This window comes from Haliotis rufescens, unplaced genomic scaffold (genome assembly GCF_023055435.1).
Source record: "Haliotis rufescens isolate VD_foot unplaced genomic scaffold, xgHalRufe1.0.p SCAF_3, whole genome shotgun sequence".
Lineage (NCBI taxonomy): Eukaryota > Metazoa > Mollusca > Gastropoda > Lepetellida > Haliotidae > Haliotis > Haliotis rufescens.
The window spans coordinates 57,284,070-57,306,081 of NW_025964001.1; the positions used below are offsets into that span (position 1 = coordinate 57,284,070).

The window sequence follows — 22,012 nt, forward strand, 5'->3', positions numbered from 1 at the left end:
CCATACCCGTGGTCGTGGGTTTCACCGAAGTGGTAAACGTCTGAGACCTGCATCACTTCGGGCTTTCCTCCCACATTAAGCTGACACACCGTGATATAACTGGAATACTGTTAAAAGCGGCGTTAAACCCAACTCACTCACTCACTTTAATGATGATGACAAAGTGTACAAGCTTTAAAAATATTTACCCGTATTTAAATACTGAATGACTCCCTCAACAGAATCCGACCTCGGCAATGTCGGACAAGTCCATTTTTGGCACAGGTGGGTATTTCCCGCATATTCCCACAATCCTAATGTCAGTTACCTGTACCTTTTCTCCCAATGACCATTGTCATATCTCGTTCGGACATCGCGTTCATCTGCGTTGCCCAGCTACATCTACGGGGAACAATTTACTAGACACCCCTTCTCAAAAATAACGTCGCCCAGTAAACAAAAGGCCATGTGGATGAAGTATCGATTGTGTGAGTCAACACCCATTTCTACACAAGAGAATATGATCATGTGACCAGCAGGAAAAAGGGGCTTGGCATCACGGCGCTATATGGCAGTCGAAATTTCACCTTTAATCAAGCAACAGGTGTTATCCGCCAGTATCCTCCTTGGAGAATCTACAGGTAAGCTTATCTCCGAGGGAGTGAATATACGGATGTCAACTTCTTTATTATGAGAAACACAACGTTTCGGAGTATATGCTTATTCCTTCATCAGTAATATGCTTATTCCTTCAACAGGTGATGAAGGAGTAAGCATATACAGTAAAGTACGGTTATAACGAACTCAAAGGGACTACTAATTTTAGTTCGTTATAACCGTAGTTCGTTATAAGCATATATACAGCATAACTACAGCAAAGAGTCGGGACCAAAAAAGTAAGTTCGTTATATCCGTCAGTTCGTTATAAGCGTGTTCGTTATAACCGTAGTTTACTGTACTCCGAAACGTTGTGTTCCTCATAATGAAGAAGTTGACATCCATATATTCTCTTCCTGATATGAATCACTTCTAAATGCCTTTCAAAGAGCTTATCTCTGATTTTTATGCACGTGGAACCCACCTGGGAACAAGTTACCCTTAATATATACATCCACACGAAATGGTCATTTTCAAAATCGTATCCTGTATTAATTATCTCACGAGACATATTTACAGTGTGACATAATCATACCGAGAAACAGAAATCTATTATCAAAAAATAAATTTCTATCAGATCAATAAGTGAAAGTTACATTTTGTTAAGAGTATATGAACAGACAAGAATAGATTCTTGTATGCTTAACACACGTCGAATAGCAAGATATTTTCCATTTTGAATTTTTTTTCCTTCTTCTCAGTTTGGGGTCTGCTGGTATGAAAGACAGGTATGAAGGGTCTTAGTTGTCCTTTCTTCATACCAGTGAATGCATTTTTAGATCAGGTTTTTAATTCTCATTACAATAAAAGAAAAGATATTCTAAGGTTTCAAGATATTTTCCATTTTGATTTTTTTTCCTTCTTCTCATTTTGGGGTCTGCTGGTATGAAAGACAGGTATGAAGGGTCTTAGTTGTCCTTTCTTCATACCAGTGAATGCATTTTTAGATCAGGTTTTTAATTCTCATGACAATAAAAGAAAATATATTCTAAGGTTTCAGATTCGTTGTTGCAAAACGAGCATAATTCATCTTCACTTTTTCCAATTTTTAGCAAAAATGATTTAGTTAAGTCTTTGAAAGGCATTTAGAAGTTATACATATAAGGAAGAGAATTTATGGATGTCAACTTTTTTATTATGAAGTCGGTGCTAATTATCTAGCCGGCTTCATTTGCCCTTTGTTATTTCCATTCTTTTACCAATCAGTGCTAATTACCCACTGCCTCCCGCTTGCCTATTGTCCATAGCTAATTACCAATCAGTGATAATTTTAGTCCGAGTGTCCAGGTGTCCATTACTATCAGCGTTAATTACTGTGAATCATTGGCTTCTATTGTCTATTGCTAATCACTTGTCAGCGCCAATCAGCTGTTGGCTTCCCTTGTTAAGTTTACACCTTTTGAAAGCAGATCTCTTTAAGGGTATCCTTTTTGAAAATATACCATGTTGATATGGCCAAATTTACAGATTGGTATGTGCTAAATATTGCCATAAACCATTTTTTTGTATATAATTTTTGTATCGAATTTATTTAAGGACTGACTGTGAATCTTTTTCGGTTCGTTGAGGTATGAATCGAAAAAACGATGTATCGGTTTTATTTTATTCTGTAGCATAATTCTTCGTTTTTCAAAAACAGGACCGACCAAGACAGAAAGAGGATGTGATTATGACGTCCAACGTCACAGATGATGCCGACTTCTACAGTGGACCGCTCAGCCATCAAACCTACTTCATCATGGGCGTCTACTTGGCCATCATAGGTAACGACATTTCATCACACGACTACATCATCACTACCACGTCCACATGTGTCAGGAGACCGATGCTCATGATGTCAATCACTGGATTGTCTGGTCCAGATTCGATTATTTACAGACCGCCGTCATATAGCTGAAATATGGCTGAGTGTGGCGTTAAACAGCAAACAAACAAACAAGCATGTGTCAGGTCTTCTAAATGAATAGTTGTCCCCCTTAGTCGTGTCGAGATTCGATCATCGCGAGTTTGAGACCTAGATTCTCCCCGCCAAGGATTCTTGGTTCTTCTCCTCATTGGTGTGACAGACATGACGTAACTGAAATTAATAGTCTGGTTAACCGGCCTTTCGAGATCACGGTTGTCTAACTTGACGCAATTCGTTTCGCAGAGTTGCGTCCCTTAAATGAGTGAGACACGTGTGGGTGATTCGCCCTGATTGTGTTGTATCTTTGTCAGCACCCGTGGCTTTCTCCAAAGTGTTAAACGTCTAAGGCCTGCATAACTTTCCTCCTGCATCCAGGTGAAACTCCCTGAATGTAACCAATATTGTTCACAACGGTTTAAACCAAATTCAACCATGAATTTAGAAAACACTTGATTCCGATTGGTCAATAACAGAGAGAGAGAGAGAGAGAGAGAGAGAGAGAGAGGTTCTGACTTCATATGTTGTGCGTCATAATAAGCGGTGTAGAAAATCACTTGAGCCACGATGCAAGGTTGGCTTAATATTCTGAAGGAGAACCCATTTCATGTTGGTTCACGAAGTAGCTATGACTTCACACATCCTATGCCTGTGAGTGAGTCTGGTTTAACGCCGTTTTTAACAGTATTCCAGTTATATCACGGCGTGTCAGCTTAATGTCGGAGGAAAGCCCGAAGTGATGCAGGTCTCAGACGTTTACCACTTCGGTGAAACCCACGAGCACGGATATGGTGCTGACAAACCTAGAAACATAATCGGGGCAAACCGGGATTCGAACCCACAATCATAGGTTTCTGGCGTGCCCAAGGGACGCAACTCTGCATTGCGAATCGCGGCGCCTTAGACGACTGGGCCACCCGTGCCCCTTTCTATGCCGGTAGTAGATGCGAGTGTAGTATATTGATGCAAGATACAACACAAAGTTTGAGTATATACAGGGACATATTTTATTTAAGGCTAGTGTGTGTGTGTGTGTGTTTCCTTAATTCAGACTGACAACCCACTCAAAACGACGGACTCAACACAATATGTCTATATCCCAATATGCTCTCCCACTCACACTGACGTTTCAGTTTACTCACTCACACTGACGTTTCAGTTCACCAACTTACACTAATGTTTCAGTTCACTCACTCACACTGATGTTTCAGTTCACTCACTCACAATGACGTTTCAGTTCACTCCTGCTGACGTTTCAGCTTACTCAATCACACTGATGTTTCAGTTCACTCACTCACACTGATGTTTCAGTTCACTCACTCATACTAACGTTTCAGTTCACTCACTCACACTGATGTTTCAGTTCACTCACTCACAATGACGTTTCAGTTCACTCACTCACACTGACGTTTCAGTTCACTCACTCACACTGACGTTTCAGTTCACCCACTCACACTGACGTTTCAGTTCACTCACTCACACTGATGTTTCAGTTCACTCACACTGACGTTTCAGTTTACTCACACTAATGTTTCAGTTCACTCACACTGATGTTTCAGTTCACTCACTCACACTGATGTTTCAGTTCACTAACTCACACTGACGTTTCAGTTCACTCAATCACACTAATGTTTCAGTTCACTCACACTGATGTTTCAGTTCACTCACTCACACTGACGTTTCAGTTCACTCACTCACACTGATGTTTCAGTTCAGTCACTCACACTGATGTTTCAGTTCACTCACTCATACTGATGTTTCAGTTCAGTCACTCACACTGATGTTTCAGTTCATTCACTCACACTGTTTCAGTTCACTCACACTGACGTTTCAGTTCACTCACACTAATGTTTCAGTTCACTCACACTGATGTTTCAGTTCACTCACTCTCACTGACGTTTCAGTTCACTCACTCACACTGACGTTTCAGTTCACTCACTCACACTGATGTTTCAGTTCACCCACTCACACTGATGTTTCAGTTCACTCACTCACACTGATGTTTCAGTTCACTCATACTGATGTTTCAGTTCACACACTCACACTGACGTTTCAGTTCACTCAACACAATATGTCTATATCCCAATATGCTCTCCCACTCACACTGACGTTTCAGTTTACTCACTCACACTGACGTTTCAGTTCACCAACTTACACTAATGTTTCAGTTCACTCACTCACACTGATGTTTCAGTTCACTCACTCACAATGACGTTTCAGTTCACTCCTGCTGACGTTTCAGCTTACTCAATCACACTGATGTTTCAGTTCACTCACTCACACTGATGTTTCAGTTCACTCACTCATACTAACGTTTCAGTTCACTCACTCACACTGATGTTTCAGTTCACTCACTCAAAATGACGTTTCAGTTCACTCATTCACACTGACGTTTCAGTTCACTCACTCACACTGACGTTTCAGTTCACTCACACTAATGTTTCAGTTCACTCACACTGATGTTTCAGTTCACTCACTCTCACTGATGTTTCAGTTCACTCACTCACACTGACGTTTCAGTTCACTCATCACACTGATGTTTCAGTTCACCCACTCACACTGATGTTTCAGTTCACTCACTCACACTGATGTTTCAGTTCACTCATACTGATGTTTCAGTTCACACACTCACACTGACGTTTCAGTTCACTCACTCACACTGATGTTTCAGTTCACTCACTCACACTGACGTTTCAGTTCACTCACTCACACTGATGTTTCAGTTCACTAACTCACACTAATGTTTTAGTTCAATCATACTGACGTTTCAGTTCACTCACTCACACTGACGTTTCAGTTCACTCACTCACACTGACGTTTCAGTTCACTCACTCACACTGACGTTTCAGTTCACACACTCACCTTGCCGTTTCAGTTCACTCACTCACACTAACGTTTTAGTTCACTCTCTCACACTGCTGGTTCAGTTCACTCACTCACACTGATGTTTCAGTTCACTCACTCACACTGACGTTTCAGTTCACTAACTCACACTAATGTTTTCAGTTCACTCACACTGATGTTTCAGTTCACTCACACTGATGTTTCAGTTCACTCACTCACACTGATGTTTCAGTTACTTACACTGATGTTTCAGTTCACTTACTCATACTGACGTTTCAGTGGCATATCTAAACCGACCTTTCCCTCTTGGCTTCGTCACACGCTTAAAATAATAACAATAAACATTGCATTTATATACCGCATAAAGGGCACAAAAAGGCTTCGCATTGACAGTGTTTGTTAAAAAGGTGGGTTATATGGTGGGCTTAAAGAGCAGTGATTGAAGGAGATATTTTCACATTATCTAGAAGAGAGTTCCATAGAATCACTGCGGAATAGGCGAAGGTTCTATCGCCAAACGTGGATGTTCTGATTTTCAGGATAGAAAATAGTTTCTGTTGGTGAGATCGGAGAGTGGTGGGATTTCAGTGAGATATTTTAGTGCAATGAAACATTTGTATAAATTGAGAATGATTTTGTATTCAATGGGAGCTGCATCAGGGAGCCAATTGAGTTCTCTCAGTGACGTGATTGACTCCAGCTGTTGATTCACCACACGATTCTTGCCGCCGAATTCTGGATCTTCCGGAGTCTGTATATCTGGTCTTTGGATACATTAGCAAGAATCAATAATCAATACATGCTGCAATAATCCATTCTGGACATCACTGGAGAGAGAACTAGTTTAACAGTTGAAGGACTTGTGAGATAAGGTCCGATATTTTTAAGGTGATAATTTGCTGTCTGACACACCCCGTGACATGATGGTTCATGGCAAGTTGTTGGTCGCGAACCACACCCAAGTTCTTTACTCTAACTGACTGGTAGATGATGTTATTGTTCCGATATCAAGATGGTGAATCTCTACACAATGGATCCGACTCGTTGGTGCTTAGAACCGATCAAGATGAAGTCTGTCTTGTCTTGATTGAGGTGAGGTGAGGTGAAATGGGGTTTAACGTCGCGTCCCAGATTATTGCACTTATATAGCGACGTGCATGCACGTGTGTGTGTGTGGCTGCTTGTACTAGTCCGGACTGATGCCGATTGATAGAGCTAGCTCACTGAGATACCATGCCGCAGTTTTAACATGAATACCCCACTCAGACACAGTATACTGACTCCGAGCCGACCAGTCCTTGTTTTAGCCACTTAATGCCGAGCGCCAGACAGGGTAACAACAAGTACCATCTTTTAACGTCTTTTGGTATGATGCGGTCGGGGATCGAACCCCGGACCTTCCGCTCTCCGGGCGGACGCTCTACCACTAGACCACTGAGGCGGTCTGTCTTGATTGAGTTTTAACCAGTGATATGTCATCCATGTCGACACGGCCGTTCTCAATGCTTGTCAGACATCGGCTAGCCGAACCAAGTTTACACGTTTGGTTTAAACATATTTGTATTTCAAAAGAAATCTGGATCAGTAAACAAGCCAAACCCGCTTATGTATATTCCTCACCAGGTAATAACTTAACAACAACTGGTTATATATAAGATAGTGCTAAACATAAACATACAAAATACACAAATGAAATGCATGAGTGAGTGAGTTGGGTTTAACGCCGCTTTTAACAGTATTCCAGTTACATCACGGCGTGTCAGCTTAATGTGGGAAAAGCCCGAAGTGATGCAGGTCTCAGACGTTTATCACTTCGGTGAAACCCACGACCACGGGTATGGTGCTGACAAACCTAGAAACATAATCGGGGCGAACCGGGATTCGAACCCACAATCATAGGTTTCTGGCGTGTCCAAGGGACGCAACTCTGCACAGCGAATCGCGGCGCCTTAGACGACTTGGCCACCCGTGCCCCCCTGAAATACATGAAGCCAACACATTGAATCAAGTGGTGTCTGTGAAATAAAATAATGCAGTTTTCCATTGTTACATGCATAAACTTAAGCTTCTCAAATATTTTGCTTTTGACAATGAAATAGTGAACTGACTGAAAAATAGTCATGTTTGTAGAATTGCTGACTGAACTACTGCCATGTAAAATCGTTTTTAAATCATACCCAAGTGTGTAGAAATACATAGTGTTTCTGATATTATCGTAGTTTTGACAGGTATAGAAAAAGTGAATTGCATCTTCAAACTGATATCCACAAGTGCAGTCTGGTATGTCTGATACATGTCGTCTAAACTTATCAGCGTTTAAGTCACTGCAAACGTTTGGCAAACACAAACACATCTGCGCATTTTGGTTAATTTGTTGAGAATTTAAATTCGCCTCGTTTGTATGTTTGAGTTCTGGGGTCAACCTATATTGGTGGTAGTAACACATATTATTTGGCATATAATCTAACTCCAAATTAGTCTCTGTAGAATGAGTGAGTATGGTTTTACGCCGCTTTTAGCAATATCACGGCGGGGGACGCCAGAAATGGGCTTCACGCATTGTACCCATGTCGGGAATCGGACCCGACTCTTGGGCGTGACGAGCGAACGCTTTAACCACTAGGCTACCCGACCACCCCAGTCTCTCTAGAAACCAGCAAGGCTTAATGAGAACCTTAGACTGGCCATCAGCTCTATCACAGAACACACATGGCCTCTCTATATTTAATGACATATGTGTCATCATATCGACGAACGAGAGTACATCTCATAGGCTGGAATATTGCCGAGTGCGGCGTTAAAGAAATAAATACATGTTGAAACGAGTTGATCAATGGACCTAAAACATATTTTATGCTACCAAACGGTTTGATCGATCTACTGTGTTTTCAATTCATAAAATGGTTTTCCCACCTTAATAAAGACCACTTGCACAATACCTGGAGAGCTGAGGTTTTTGAGTTTCTCGTTTGTTGACCTTCGCCTGCTCCTTCATCTAAAAACTCTCTGTTCAGATATGCCAAAACTGTTTTTTAAATTATTTACAAAAAATGAAAATTCAATCCAAAACTCATACTCCCTCAACTTTTTAAAAAAAAAAACCCATCGAAACAGAATGATAAAGATAATCCCAACAGACTTTCAATTTTGACTATGGTATAGAGTGTTGTCAAATAGGAAAAGAAATCAAACCTTGATATGGCGGAGCATTGTGTAGAAAGTTTGCCTATTTTCCAACTCAAGTGTGGTTTGTTTACAATTAAAACATCCATTTAAGATATTTGCTTTAACTTTCTTATAGAGTTGTGAGAAAGGAATGCCGGCGATGTTATAGGAAACTGCACCTGATAATGTTGTCGACTAAATCACTTCGTGGACATTTGGTCCTTTGAAAATGACGAGCAATGTCACACATCGCGGACAGTACAGGCGCTGAACACGTTTCGCTGAAATCTTATCTTAATTAACTTCGACCATAACTAACTTGATTCGAAAATCAATGCAGAATGAGAAACATCAATGCCATTGTTGTGTACGCACGGTGTCATCCTGATGTTCCTCATTTGTAGCTCTGAGAAGACTATTGAGAACTGCGAGATGTGGAATTAGTATGATTATTCCAAGACGAAGGATGTCCTTTGTCAGATGGATCTGCTTACTTGGATTACGTGTATATTGTTAAAGTTGTTAGCGAGGCTTTCTAGCACCTGTCGGCAAGTCGAATAATAGCAACAAAAATAACAATAATCTGAGAAGCAAAAGGAACTATACCTGTCAACTTATTTGATCAAATGTTTAATTTTCCATTGGAAATATCATAAGTTATCTCATTATACCCAAAAGATTTACTGTACTGGCGCTTAGTCAGCATTCAAAGAATACCTCTACATGGTTTTGATATATACTCTTCCAAAAAAGAAAAGAAACGCAATACGGATATTTATGTCCGTAAAAGCAAAATTAGCGGACCAAGGGGTGCAAAATGAAGAGGTTTAATGTGTTATAGTGTCAGTGATAAATGTCCTGGATCAAAATTATCACAACAAGGACATGCAAACCATTAGTCGGAAAAACGCACCCGGCGCATTAACGAAAGGGCCATGGAGCTGCACGTTCTGCACGTTCTGCACGTGCAGCAGCACTATGAACGGTATTAAAGTGCAGGGTTTTCGGATTGCCTGGCATCTGCGTCAATCGTACAGTGACAGTTCAAAAACATGCCAAGATTTCATAGAAGTGCAAAGAAACAACGTCATAGGCCGCTTGCAAGCAGGGTAATCCCGATCAGCTGTAGCCAGTGTATTCAATGTAGCACACAGCACCACCACAATCGGTTTCAACAGTAAGGGGTCAACACATGATCGGCCAAGGTCGGGACGACCAAGAGTAACCGCCCCAGCCCAAGATCGCTACATCCGACTGCGCCACCTATGTGAAAGGACGACCACAGGCACCTCAACCGCATCCCAAATACCCGGACTGCGCAGAATATCTGACCAGACCGTACGAAACCGTTTAAGAGCAGCAGGTCTACGAGCAAGACGTCCTGTTCGACGCGTCATATTGAGTCGACAACATCGTTAACAACGACTGTATTGGTGTCGTCAGCACAGGGAATGGCCTCAACTGCGATGGAGAGATATCTTGTTCAGAGACGAATCAAGATTTCTCCTCCGTCGAGGGGATGGAAGAGCACGGGTCTACAGACGTCCGGGAGAACGTTACGCCGAAAACTGCGTACAGGAAGTGGACAGGTTTGGTGGGGGTAGCGTTATGATGTGGGCGGATATCTCTTACATGGACATGTTTGATCCATATCCAGGGCAATCTTACGGCTCAACGATACATCATCGAAATTATCCTACCACACGTCCTCCCAATTGCAGCCAACGGCAACGGTGTATTCCAGCAGGACAACGCTCGACCGCATACAGCACGGATCACAAGAGCCTGTCTACTACAACGTTGATGGTCTCCCTTGGCCCTCCAGATCTCCGGGTTTGAACCCAAAAGAGCACCTGTGGGATGAATTGGATGTGATTCGCATACTCGTCTCTTCCATGGGCAGGAGCTGTCAGGCCGCTATCGATTCCAACGAGGCACATACGCGTTATTGATGGTAGCTGACCTTCATCTTTGACTTTTCCTATGTACCGATAACTGAGATGACTACAATCACCAAGTGTTCTCTCCACAACATTTTGGCGAAATACCTTGTTCCTCGTATAAATGTATTTTCCTATCTCACACAAAAATCTGGCTTTGCGTTTCTTTTTTTAAAGAGTATATATATATGTGATTGATTAAAACAGATGTTTTGTGATGATATATCTTTGAAAACATGGTAGGGTCCATGTGGTTGCAAATTCCTTTCTTACTCCAGTCCTCATTGAACCAGTGTATTTTTACATTGTGGTTCTAAATTTTAAGATTGGGTGATTCTTAGGCAGAAAAAGGTGTTTTCCAAAGGTTATATTTTCTTTTAACATTTTATAGTATACGCCCTTAGAACTCTTGCTGACAACGAACAAAGATCAAACAGGCCTAGCATGTGTGTACTACCTTCATCGTGCGTGTCTAATGACACGTTATAACTTATTGTGTGTTTATTTGTTTGTTTGTTTGTTTGTTATTTAACGCCGCATTCAGCAATATTCCAGCTCTATGACGGCGGCCTGTAAATAATCGAGTCTGGACCAGACAATTCAGTGATTGACATCATGAGCATTGATCCATGCAATTGGGATACGATGACATGCATCAACCAAGTCAGCGAGCCTGACCACCCTATCCCGTTAGTCGCCTCTTACGACAAGCATAGTCGCCTATTACGGCAAGCATGGGTGGCTGAAGACCTATTCTACCCCGGATCTTCACGGGGCTATTGTGTATTTGATATTTGTTCTGGAGCTATGTGTGAACCTATACCCAGGCTGTGAGGATATATGTGAGTATATAGCCTTGAATCTGTTTTTTTAATCCTTGTGTTTTCATCTGTTGATGATGAAGATGAAGTTGAGGATCACTTTTGTCAATTGTTATGATGATATACATACTTTCAGCTGTGGCATCCTACATAGGCAATGGGCTGATTCTCTTCCTCTTCATGAAGAACAAGCTTTTCCGTCAAGCCCACATCAACTTTTTCATCGTCAACATCGTCGTTTGCAACATCGGGGAGTCCCTAATGGGGTTCCCTTTCGGTGTTGCTTCCCATTTCTCCTATAGGTAGGTGTGACTAGAGCACGTACTCTGCTTCCCATTTCTCCTATAGGTAGGTGTGACTAGAGCACGTACCCTGCTTCCCATTTCTCCTATAGGTAGGTGTGACTAGAACACGTACCCTGCTTCCCATTTCTCATGTGGGCAGGTCTGACTAGAGCACGTACCCTGCTTCCCATTTCTCCTATAGGTAGGTGTGACTAGAGCACGTACTCTGCTTCCCATTTCTCCTATAGGTAGGTGTGACTAGAGCACGTACTCTGCTTCCCATTTCTCCTATAGGTAGGTGTGACTAGAGTACGTACCCTGCTCCACATTTCTCATATAGGTAGGTGTGACTAGAGCACGTACCCTGCTTCCTATTTCTCATATAGGTAGGTCTGACTAGAGCACGTACCCTGCTTCACAATTCTCATATAGGTAGGTGTGACTAGAGCACGTACCCTGCTTCACATTTCTCATATAGGTAGGTGTGACTAGAGCACGTACCCTGCTCCACATTTCTCATATGGGTAGGTGTGACTAGAGCACGTACCCTGCTTCCTATTTCTCATATAGGTAGGTGTGACTAGAGCACGTACCCTGCTTCACAATTCTCATATAGGTAGGTGTGACTAGAGCACGTACCCTGCTTCACATTTCTCATATAGGTAGGTGTGACTAGAGCACGTACTCTGCTTCCCATTTCTCCTATAGGTAGGTGTGACTAGAGCACGTACACGGCTCCATATATCTCCGAAAGGTAGGATTGACTAGAGCACCTACACTGTTTCACATTATTGTAATACAATTTTGGAAGGTGGCACTAGGGCACGTGCAGTGTTTCACATTTCTTTAATAGGAAGGTGGCACTAGGGCATGTGAAGTGCTTCACATACATCAAATAGGTAGGTCTGATTAGAGCACGTACAGTGTTTCACATTTCTTTAATAGGAAGGTGGCACTAGGGCATGTGAAGTGCTTCACATACATCAAATAGGTAGGTCTGATTAGAGCACGTACAGTGTTTCACATTTCTTTAATAGGAAGGTGGCACTAGGGCATGTGAAGTGCTTCACATACATCAAATAGGTAGGCCCGATTAGAGCATGTACAGTGTTTCACATTTCTTTAATAGGAAGGTGGCACTAGGGCATGTGAAGTGCTTCACATACATCAAATAGGTAGGTCTGATTAGAGCACGTACATTGCTTCACATTTCTTTAATAGGAAGTTTGCACTAGGGCATGTGAAGTGCTTCACATACATCAAATAGGTAGGTCTGACTAGAGCACGTACATTGCTTCACATTTCTTTAGTAGGAAGGTGGCACTAGGGCATGTGAAGTGCTTCACATACATCAAATAGGTAGGTCTGATTAGAGCACGTACATTGCTTCACATTTCTTTAATAGGAAGTTTGCACTAGGGCATGTGAAGTGCTTCACATACATCAAATAGGTAGGTCTGACTAGGGATGTACACTGCTTCACATTTCTTTAATAGAAGGTGGCATTAGGGCATGTGAAGTGCTTCACATACATCAAATACGTAGGTCTGACTAGAGCACGTACCCTGCTTCCCATTTCTCATATAGGTAGGTGTGACTAGAGCACGTACCCTGCTTCACATTTCTCATATAGGTAGGTGTGACTAGAGCACGTACCCTGCTTCACATTTCTCATATAGGCAGGTCTGACGAGAGCACGTACTCTGCTGCTCATTTCTCATGTGGGCAGGTCTTACTAGAGCACGTACACTGATTCCTATATATCTAATAGGTGAATCTCACTAGAGCACGCACAGTGCTTCGCATATTTGTAATAGGAAGGTCTCAGTAGGACACACATATCTAAGTGTCTCAATCACCAACAGTTAGGCCCCATTGTGATCTTTACCTGCAAATTTTTACAGTAAACTGCGGTTATAACGAACTCAAATTGATCACTAATTTTATTTCGTAATAACCGTCAGTTCGTTATAAGCATATATACAACATCTATACAGCATATGGCCGGGACCAAAAATTAAGTTCGTAATATCCGTCAGTTCGTTATAAGCGTGTTCGTTTTAAACGTATTTTACTGTATTCTAATACGTTACATACAGGTACTATTTTGACACATGCGTAGGTCATTATACAACATAAAGAGGAATATTTAGACACATAGGTTTGAGGTCATTATAAAGAGGTACACTTAGACACATAGATTGTAGGTCATTATAAAGGGGAACACTTAGACACATAGGTTTGAGGTCATTATAAAGTGGAACACTTAGACACATAGGTTGGAGGTCATGATTAGGACGAATGTTTAGACACATAGGTCGGAGGTCATTATAAAGAGGAATATTTAGACACATAGGTTGGAGGTCATCATTAGGACGAATGTTTAGACACATAGGTTGAAGGTCATTATGAAGAGGAACACTTAGACACGTAGGTTGGAGGTTATCATTAGGACGAATGTTTAGACACATAGGTTGAAGGTCATTATAAAGAGGAATATTTAGACACATAGGTTGGAGGTCATCATTAGGACGAATGTTTAGACACATAGGTTGGAGGTCATTATAAAGAGGAATATTTAGACACATAGGTTGGAGGTCATCATTAGGACGAATGTTTAGACATATAGGTTGGAGGTCACTATAAAGGGGAACATTTAGACACATAGGTTGTAGGTCATTGCGTCACACACATATGATATTTTGATTGTAGTTCAAAATACTATTTGCAGGTGGTATTGAGACACATTGGTTGTAGTTCATAGTACTGTTTACAGATGATACTTAGACAATAAATTGCAGTTAATTGCGTTACATACACTATTAAGACACATTGTTTATAATTCTATGATATTATTTACATATGTGCATTCAGACACATTGGTTGTCGGTCATGCGTGGCGTCGTCTTTAATGTTAGCCAGTGTCCGGCACAGGCCATATTGACACGTGGTCATTTACAGGTGGAAGTTCGGCGACATCGGCTGCAGGTTCTACGGCTTCATCTGCTTCGTGTGCTGCCTGGCCAGCATGTGCACCTACGTCGCCATCAGCGTCTACCGCTACATCTCGATCTGCAGACCAACGCTCCGTGAGTACAGCTGTAGCAGAGTACTGAAAACTATGAGAGGGAGGTTTTGTTGACAACACACAGTAAACTACGGTTATAACGAACTGACGGATATAACGAACTCACTTTTTAGTCCCGACTATTTGCTGTAGTTTTCTGTATATATGCTTATAACGAACTACGGTTATAACGAACTAAAAAAAGTAGTCCCTTTGAGTTCGTTATAACCGTAGTTTACTGCATGCTGAATTTTCTGTTTTTGTTAATGACATTTCAGTTGCCATGAGAAATTGCCAATATCTTCCTCACGCGATTAAAATAAAAGAGACAAAAACCCTTTTCATAATCAAAAGAAAGCCATTATACGAATCCGGCTTCAGCAAACTACGGTTATGACGAACTTTAAGGGACCACTAATTTTAGTTCGTTATAACCGTAATTCGTAATAAACATATATACAGCATATATACAGCAAATGGCTGGGACCAAAAAACCACTTCGTTATATCCGCCAGTTCGTTATAAGCGTGTTCGTTACAAACGTATGTGTGGTATGAATCACTATCAATTAGTGATAATACCAGGTGTTCGTGAAAAAGGTGAGCGTATCCTGCACCACCGGTGGCACCCTTCACAAACGCATGCAAAGACAAGTCAATTGTTCACCTGACAACACATGGGAACAGTATCTTACAAGTAAACACAGGAAATTGCATCGGAATCATTATGGTCACTGGTGCGTCAAAAAAAGTCTACCATTAACCTTTTTAAAAGTATTACTAACTCTATGAATGTTGTTATTCTGATCAAACATTTGAGTCAGAGTCGTGTGACGTGTGACATTGGCGTAGAAATAGGGGGCACGGGTGGCCCAGTCGTCTAAGGCGTCTAAGGCGTCCAATTCGTTGTGCAGAGTTGTGGTACGACAGAAACCTATGATGGTGGGTTCGAATCCCGATTCAAAACGCTTCTGCCTCTAGGTTTGTCCGCACCGTGCCCATTGTTTCACCATAGTAGTAAATGTCTGAGACCTGCATCACTTTCCTCCCTCATCTAGCTGACACGCCGTGGTATAACTGGAATTTTGTTCAAATCGGCGTTCAACCCAACTCACTCGTAGACGGAGCATGCACAAGCGTACCTCAAATGTGAAATGTAGACTCTTAAGGCTGGAGTTGATGGAATGTTGCTCCAAACAGAGGGAAGGTTGACCATTGTTGAAATGATGAAACAGTAAATCTTCGTATCTCCCGTGTTCTTGTCCAACTTACTGATTTGAGGACCCGTGAAGATCCGGGGTAGAATAGGTCTTCAGCAACCCATGCTTGCAGTAAAAGGCGACTATGCTTGTTGTGAGAGGCGACTAACGGGATCGGGTGTCAGGCACGCTGACTTGGTTGATACATGTCGTCGTATCCCAACTGAGTAGGTCGATGATCATGGTGTTAATCACTGTATTGTCTGGTCCAGTTTCGATAACTCACAGACTGCCGTCAAAAAGCTGAATCATGAAAATATCATTATAATATCAGTAGGGGGTTGCTTGGGGATTGTGGGGATGGATGCATCCTACTTTTCTTCCACTCTCGGGGATTTACAATTCCAAGCATAATCAAGGACCCGTGCTTGTGGGTTTCACCAAAATGGTAAACGTCCAAGACCCACATCACTTCGGGCTTTCCTCCCACATCAAGCTGACTAGCCGTGATATAACTGGAACAGTGTTCAAAGCGGCGTTAAACCCAACTCACTCACATCGAAGAAAGAGCATGACCGATTCCCCCTCAAATGTGACAGTGTACATAGATACCTAAAACAATAAACACAAATAAATGAAATATATCAAAATATTAGTTATAATCTCGGGGATTTGACAAAACGCATCGGTGATTTTAATTTAGTGCGTCTTTGTGACATTTAACCCAATTTTATTCGAACAACCATCTGAAAACATCAAATGACGTCACGGGTTCCAAATCTCGATAATGGTGACCATATGTCAATTAAAATAAATCCATCCAAATTATTTAAAACATGAGATCATACATACATACATACATACATACATACATACATACATACATACATACATACATACATACATACAAAGACGTCATTTGACAAATTGTACCCATGTGGTAAATCGAACCCATATCTTTGGTGTGACGAACCAATGCTTTAACCACTAGGCTACCCTCCGCCCGACAATACAATGATGGGGGTGTTTGGTGGTGATTGTGGCCAAATGTGCTGCGAGTTGTTCTCTAAAGTAATATTGCATTTGTTTGAGTTGACGGACGACAACGTAAACACAATTATGAACAACAACGTCTTTATTGTTTTGCATGAGGCACACGTTCGGCAAGACGTGACCACGTAATGTAAAAACCACGTGATCAATAGATGATGTTTCATTGGCCAAGAGCTTTAGTGTTACTTTATGTCTGTTTTAGTAGGACGACTTCTGAACGGCCGTCGGATTCCCTTGGTCCTGGTCGTGATCTGGGTGTATTCATTGTTCTGGGCAACCATTCCTTTTTTCGGGTGGGGAACATACGCTCCAGAACCTTACAAAACCACCTGCAGTCTTGCCTGGACCGACCGGAGCCCCTCTTCTATCTCTTACATCATCAGCGCCATCATCTTTGTCCTCATCATCCCCATGACGATCATGATTTTTGCCTACACCAAGATTCTGATAAGAACCTGCTCGCAGGTGTCGGGAGACGATTGGCCTCAAGAAAACGTGCAACTGCCAACTGGACATGCCAAACATGGCGTTAACTACATCCGGGACATTGAATCACGGACGACTACGGTAAGACCCCATTCGTGACCAGCTCGTGTTATTCCGGGACAAGCCGAATAGCGACTCGTGCCCCTCTCGTGGCCATTTTTGCGACTGGGTTCCGTCTAAGCGCAAACGGGCATAGCTAAAAGAATTGTCAACTCGTTGCGTGATGATTCACATATATTTCCGCCATATATCATATATATTTCAGATGTTATTTAAAACATATCGGGACATACAGTATCCTACAGTATGGTTGAACACATTCAACTGTTTTTCGCACATGACATTCATCGATAGGGGGACGAGTCTTCTTGCAGGTTACGGAAAGGGGCGAGTGGTGACGAATGGGTAAGACCCAAACGATTTGTAAAACTGGTGTTCGGGTTTAGGGGGGCACAGGTGGCCCAGTAGTCTAAGGGCCGCGATTCGCTGTGCAGAGTTGCGTCTCTTGGGCACGCCAGATTGTCGGTTCGAATCCCGGTTCGCCCCGATTATGTCTCTTGGTTTGTCAGCACCATACCCGTGCTCGTGGGTTTCACCGAAGTGGTAAACGTCTGAGACCTGCATCACTTCGAGCTTCCTCCCACATTAAGCTGACACGCCGCGATATAACTGGAATAATGTTAAAAGCGGCGTTAAACCCAACTCACTCACTCACTCACTCGAGCAGACCACATTACACAGCCGATGATGAATGTATAAATTTAAAACGTTGTACCACTCCCCTCATTAACTGACGGCTCCGGAGTTGACTGGTGATCAAAATGCGTTGGTCATTTTTCTTTTTCTTACATTTCATTCCAAGATTTGTGTTTTTTTCATCGAAAAGGTGAGTGAGTTGGGTTTAACGCCGCTTTGAACAGTATTCCAGTTAAATCTCGGCGTGTCGGCTTTGTGTAGGAGGAAAGCCTGCAGTGATGCAGGTCTCAGACGGTTACCACTTTGATGAAACCAAAGGGCACGGGTATGGTGCTGACCAACCTTAAAACATAATCAGGGCGAACCGGGATTCGAACCCACAATCATAGGTTTCTTGCGAATTGTGGCGCAATTGACGACAGGGCCACCCGTACCCGCTGAAAAGGTTGATAAGTACATGGACTTCAGATGAGACCTGTGCCCCGTTCCACAGAGCGATCTTAGTGCTAAGTTGGTCGTAACTCCCATACTTTATCATAGGCTTACGATCAACGTAGCACTAAGATCGCTTTGTGGAACAGGGCCCAGTTATGTTATATTACCCATTGGGGCAAGGCACTACATTGACTATAGTCACTGTCCGACTGACTAATCATTGATCTTCTGACGTAATATATTAATGCGCATATTCCATTAAAACTTGTAAGGTTTATGTACGGCAGAGACCATATATGGTCTCCGGGTACCGTTTGTAAGACATGAGAATAGGTTTTTAGATGGCAATGTAAGAATCACAGAATAACGAGGCTCGCTAAAAACATTGTTACTTCCTGATACATGATATTTACCGTCCCAAAACACGTGATAAGCTCTTAGGTTAAGCGGTTGTTGTCTTTTGACATCATTTATTCATGTTGCGGTTCGAGTCTTGTGTTATAAGATTTGTGGTAGATTTGTTACACGCTGGGAAAGCAACACCGCGCTCCTCTTTCTCCCGCGAGATCATACGGCCCCTCTTCCATCTCGTTGGTTGGTTGGTTGGTTTGTTGTTTAACGCCGCACTCAGCAATATTCCAGCTATAGGACGGCGGTCTGTAAAAAATCGAGTCTGGACCAGACAATCCAGTGATTGATATCATGAGCATCGATTCACGCATTTGGGATCGATGACATGTATCAACCAAGTCAGCGAGTCTGACAACTCGATCCCGTTAGTCGCCTCTTACGATAAGCACAGTCGCCTTTTACGGCAAGCATGGGTTGCTGAAGACCAATCCTCCCCGGATCTTCACGGGTATTCAATCTAGTAGTTACTGGTGTCTATTTTCAATCTTGTAGTGACTGGTGTCTATTTTCAATCTTGTAGCGACTGGTGTCTGTTTTCAATCTAGTATTGACTGGTGTCTATTTTCAGGAAACTAATGAAATGAGGTCTTAATCAAAAGATCGTATTACCCCCGGACCTCCAATTAGTCCTGTTCCGTGCTGAACGCTGTGTGAACTCTACGGTTGTCCGGCTTTGAGGCATCGTGTAGAGCCGCAAGGCAATGTGTGGGTCATTGTCATGTTGCACCTTGTGTACCGGCCATTTCAGGGCTCGTAAATATAAAATCGAATCTGTGACAAATTAGTGATTGATATTATGAGCAATGTCCTATACCGTCGGGGTATCGTGACACCAATCAACCAAGTCATCCGGCCTGACCACCTGATCTATTATGTGAGTGAGTGAGTATGGTTTTACGCCGCTTTTAGCAATATTCCAGCAATATCACGGCGGGGGACACCAGAAATGGGCTTCACACATTGTACCCATGTCGGGAATCGAACCCGGGTCTTCGGCGTGACGAGCGAACGCTTTAACCACTAGGCTACCCGACCGCCCCTGATCCATTAAGTCCCCGCAAAACCCGTGCATCAAGGGCAACTATTGATTTATTTTGCGCGGAATCAGCCACAACTAATCGATTTGGCGAAATATGATTTTTGGTTTGGTTTGTTGTTTAACGCCGCACTGAGCAATATTCCAGCTGTATGGCGGCGGTCTGTAAATAATCCAGACCAGACAATCCAGTGATTGATATCAGGAGCATCGATCCACGCAATTGGGATCGATGACATGTATCAACCAAATCAGCGAACACGACCACCCGATCCCGTTAGTCGCCTCTTACGACAAGCATAGTCGCCTTTTACGGCAAGCATGGGTTGCTGAAGACCTATTCTACCCCGGATCTTCACGGGTCTGGCGAATTATGAATGTGAATGAGCAATGTATTACTATTATTGATGATTTTTCATAACATTTTTCTGCGTTGTATCAGCGCTTGCAACATTCCTTATTTGATGAAATAACCATCAACTAACTGTATGCCGTTGTTTCAGGTTGTTTTCGTTACCGTGGCGTTGTATGTGATTGCCTGGTCCCCCTACACTATCATGTCCTTCTTGTCGGTGTGCGGGGTTCGAATCCCGGTGGAGGTGACCCCCATCCCCACAATGTTCGCCAAGTCCAACTGTGCCTACAACCCCATCATCTATTTCGTGGCCCACCGTCGATTCCGCGCATCGTTGATGGAGTTGTTCGGCATCTCAAGCTCCCTTGCTGCACCTGTAACCAAGGATATCAAGCCATGCCAAGAAGAGATGATGGTCGTCAGGCGAAATCAACCGGAAGTGGAGGAACCGTCCAGAACGTCTCAAAATCGTTAATGTCGTCAGTCCTCCTAGCCCTCTATTGGCGTGGAACGAATTTTCTATTCATCTCATGTGTCCTCATTCCGACTCGGTGTCTTTTGTCAGATTCGTGAGGATCGTTACTATTTGCATGGCAACCATGCGTCAGATTCACAAAGCGATAGTTCAAATCATATAGTGAGTGAGTGAGCTTGGTTTAACACGCATTGAACAGTATTCCAGTTATATCATGTGTGTCAGCTTCAAGTGGGAGAAAAAGCCTGAAGTGATGCAGGTCTCAGACGTTTACCACTTTGGTGAAACCAACGAGTCCGAGTATGGCGCTGACAAACATTATCCAGGTGAACCCGGAATTGAACCCACGATCATAGGTTCCTGGCGTGCCCAAGGGACGCAACTCGGCACAGGGAATTGCAGCGCCTCAGACGACCCATGCCCCTTTTAACCATTTAGACATAATTACGTCCTTACATCCTTAATATTTCTCTTTCAAATAAATATGTTGTATCATTGTTTACCTTGCAATTGTATTATTGTAGCTGTGGTTGTATCAATTTTTTTATTTTTGTTTGTTTGTTGTTTAACGCTGCACTCAGCAATATTCCAGCTATATGACGGCAGTCTGTAAATAAATGAGTCGGGACTAGACAATCCAGTGATTGACATCATGAGCATCGATTCACGCAATTGGGATACGATGACATACATCAACCAAGTCGGCCAACCTGACAACCGGATCCGGTTAATTGTCTCTTACGACAAGCATAGTCGCCTTTTACAGCAAACATGGGTCGTTGTCCATATAATTGCATGTCTCTTTCATGTTCTGCAAAATAAATACCAAAAGCCTGACTTGGTGAGGGAATATTGTCATCTGTCATATATATGGGTGAGTGAGTGAGTTGGGTTTAACGCCTCTTTTAACAGTATTCCAGTCATATCGCGGCGTGTCATCTTTCTGTGGGAGGAAAGCCCGAAGTTATGCAGGTTTCAGACGTTTACCACTTCGGTCATTCGTGACCGACTCGTGTTATTCCGGGACAAACCGAATAGCGACTCTTGCCCCTCTCATGGCCATTTTTGCGACCGGGTTCTGTCTTAGCGCAAACGGGCATACCTAAAACAATTGTCAACTCGTTGCGTAATTGTTCACATATATTTCAGATGTAATTTAAAGCACATCTGGACATGCAGAATTATAGAGTATGATTGAACACATTTA

At 42.6% G+C, this 22,012-nt stretch overlaps 1 protein-coding gene across 1 annotated transcript; it reads left to right on the forward strand.

The window, feature by feature from the left end:
- The first annotated feature begins 501 nt into the window (after positions 1–501).
- Positions 502–21,642, forward strand: LOC124115406 (rhodopsin, G0-coupled-like). Its single transcript, XM_048403626.1, has 6 exons — positions 502–620; positions 2,276–2,399; positions 11,446–11,611; positions 14,555–14,682; positions 17,114–17,478; positions 20,479–21,642. The coding sequence occupies exons 2-6, from the start codon at positions 2,306–2,308 to the stop codon at positions 20,803–20,805; spliced, it is 1,080 nt and encodes a 359-aa protein (XP_048259583.1). The 5' UTR covers positions 502–620; positions 2,276–2,305; the 3' UTR covers positions 20,806–21,642.
- Positions 21,643–22,012: the final 370 nt, after the last annotated feature.

What these genes read in the sequence shown, in the direction of transcription:
- LOC124115406 (XM_048403626.1), top strand. Translation starts at nt 2,306, where the DNA reads ATGACGTCCAACGTCACAGATGATGCCGACTTCTACAGTGGACCGCTC. An exon ending in GATCTGCAGACCAACGCTCC is followed by an intron (nt 14,683 to 17,113) that starts GTGAGTACAGCT and finishes TGTCTGTTTTAG; the next exon opens with TAGGACGACTTCTGAACGGC. An exon ending in TTGAATCACGGACGACTACG is followed by an intron (nt 17,479 to 20,478) that starts GTAAGACCCCAT and finishes CCGTTGTTTCAG; the next exon opens with GTTGTTTTCGTTACCGTGGC.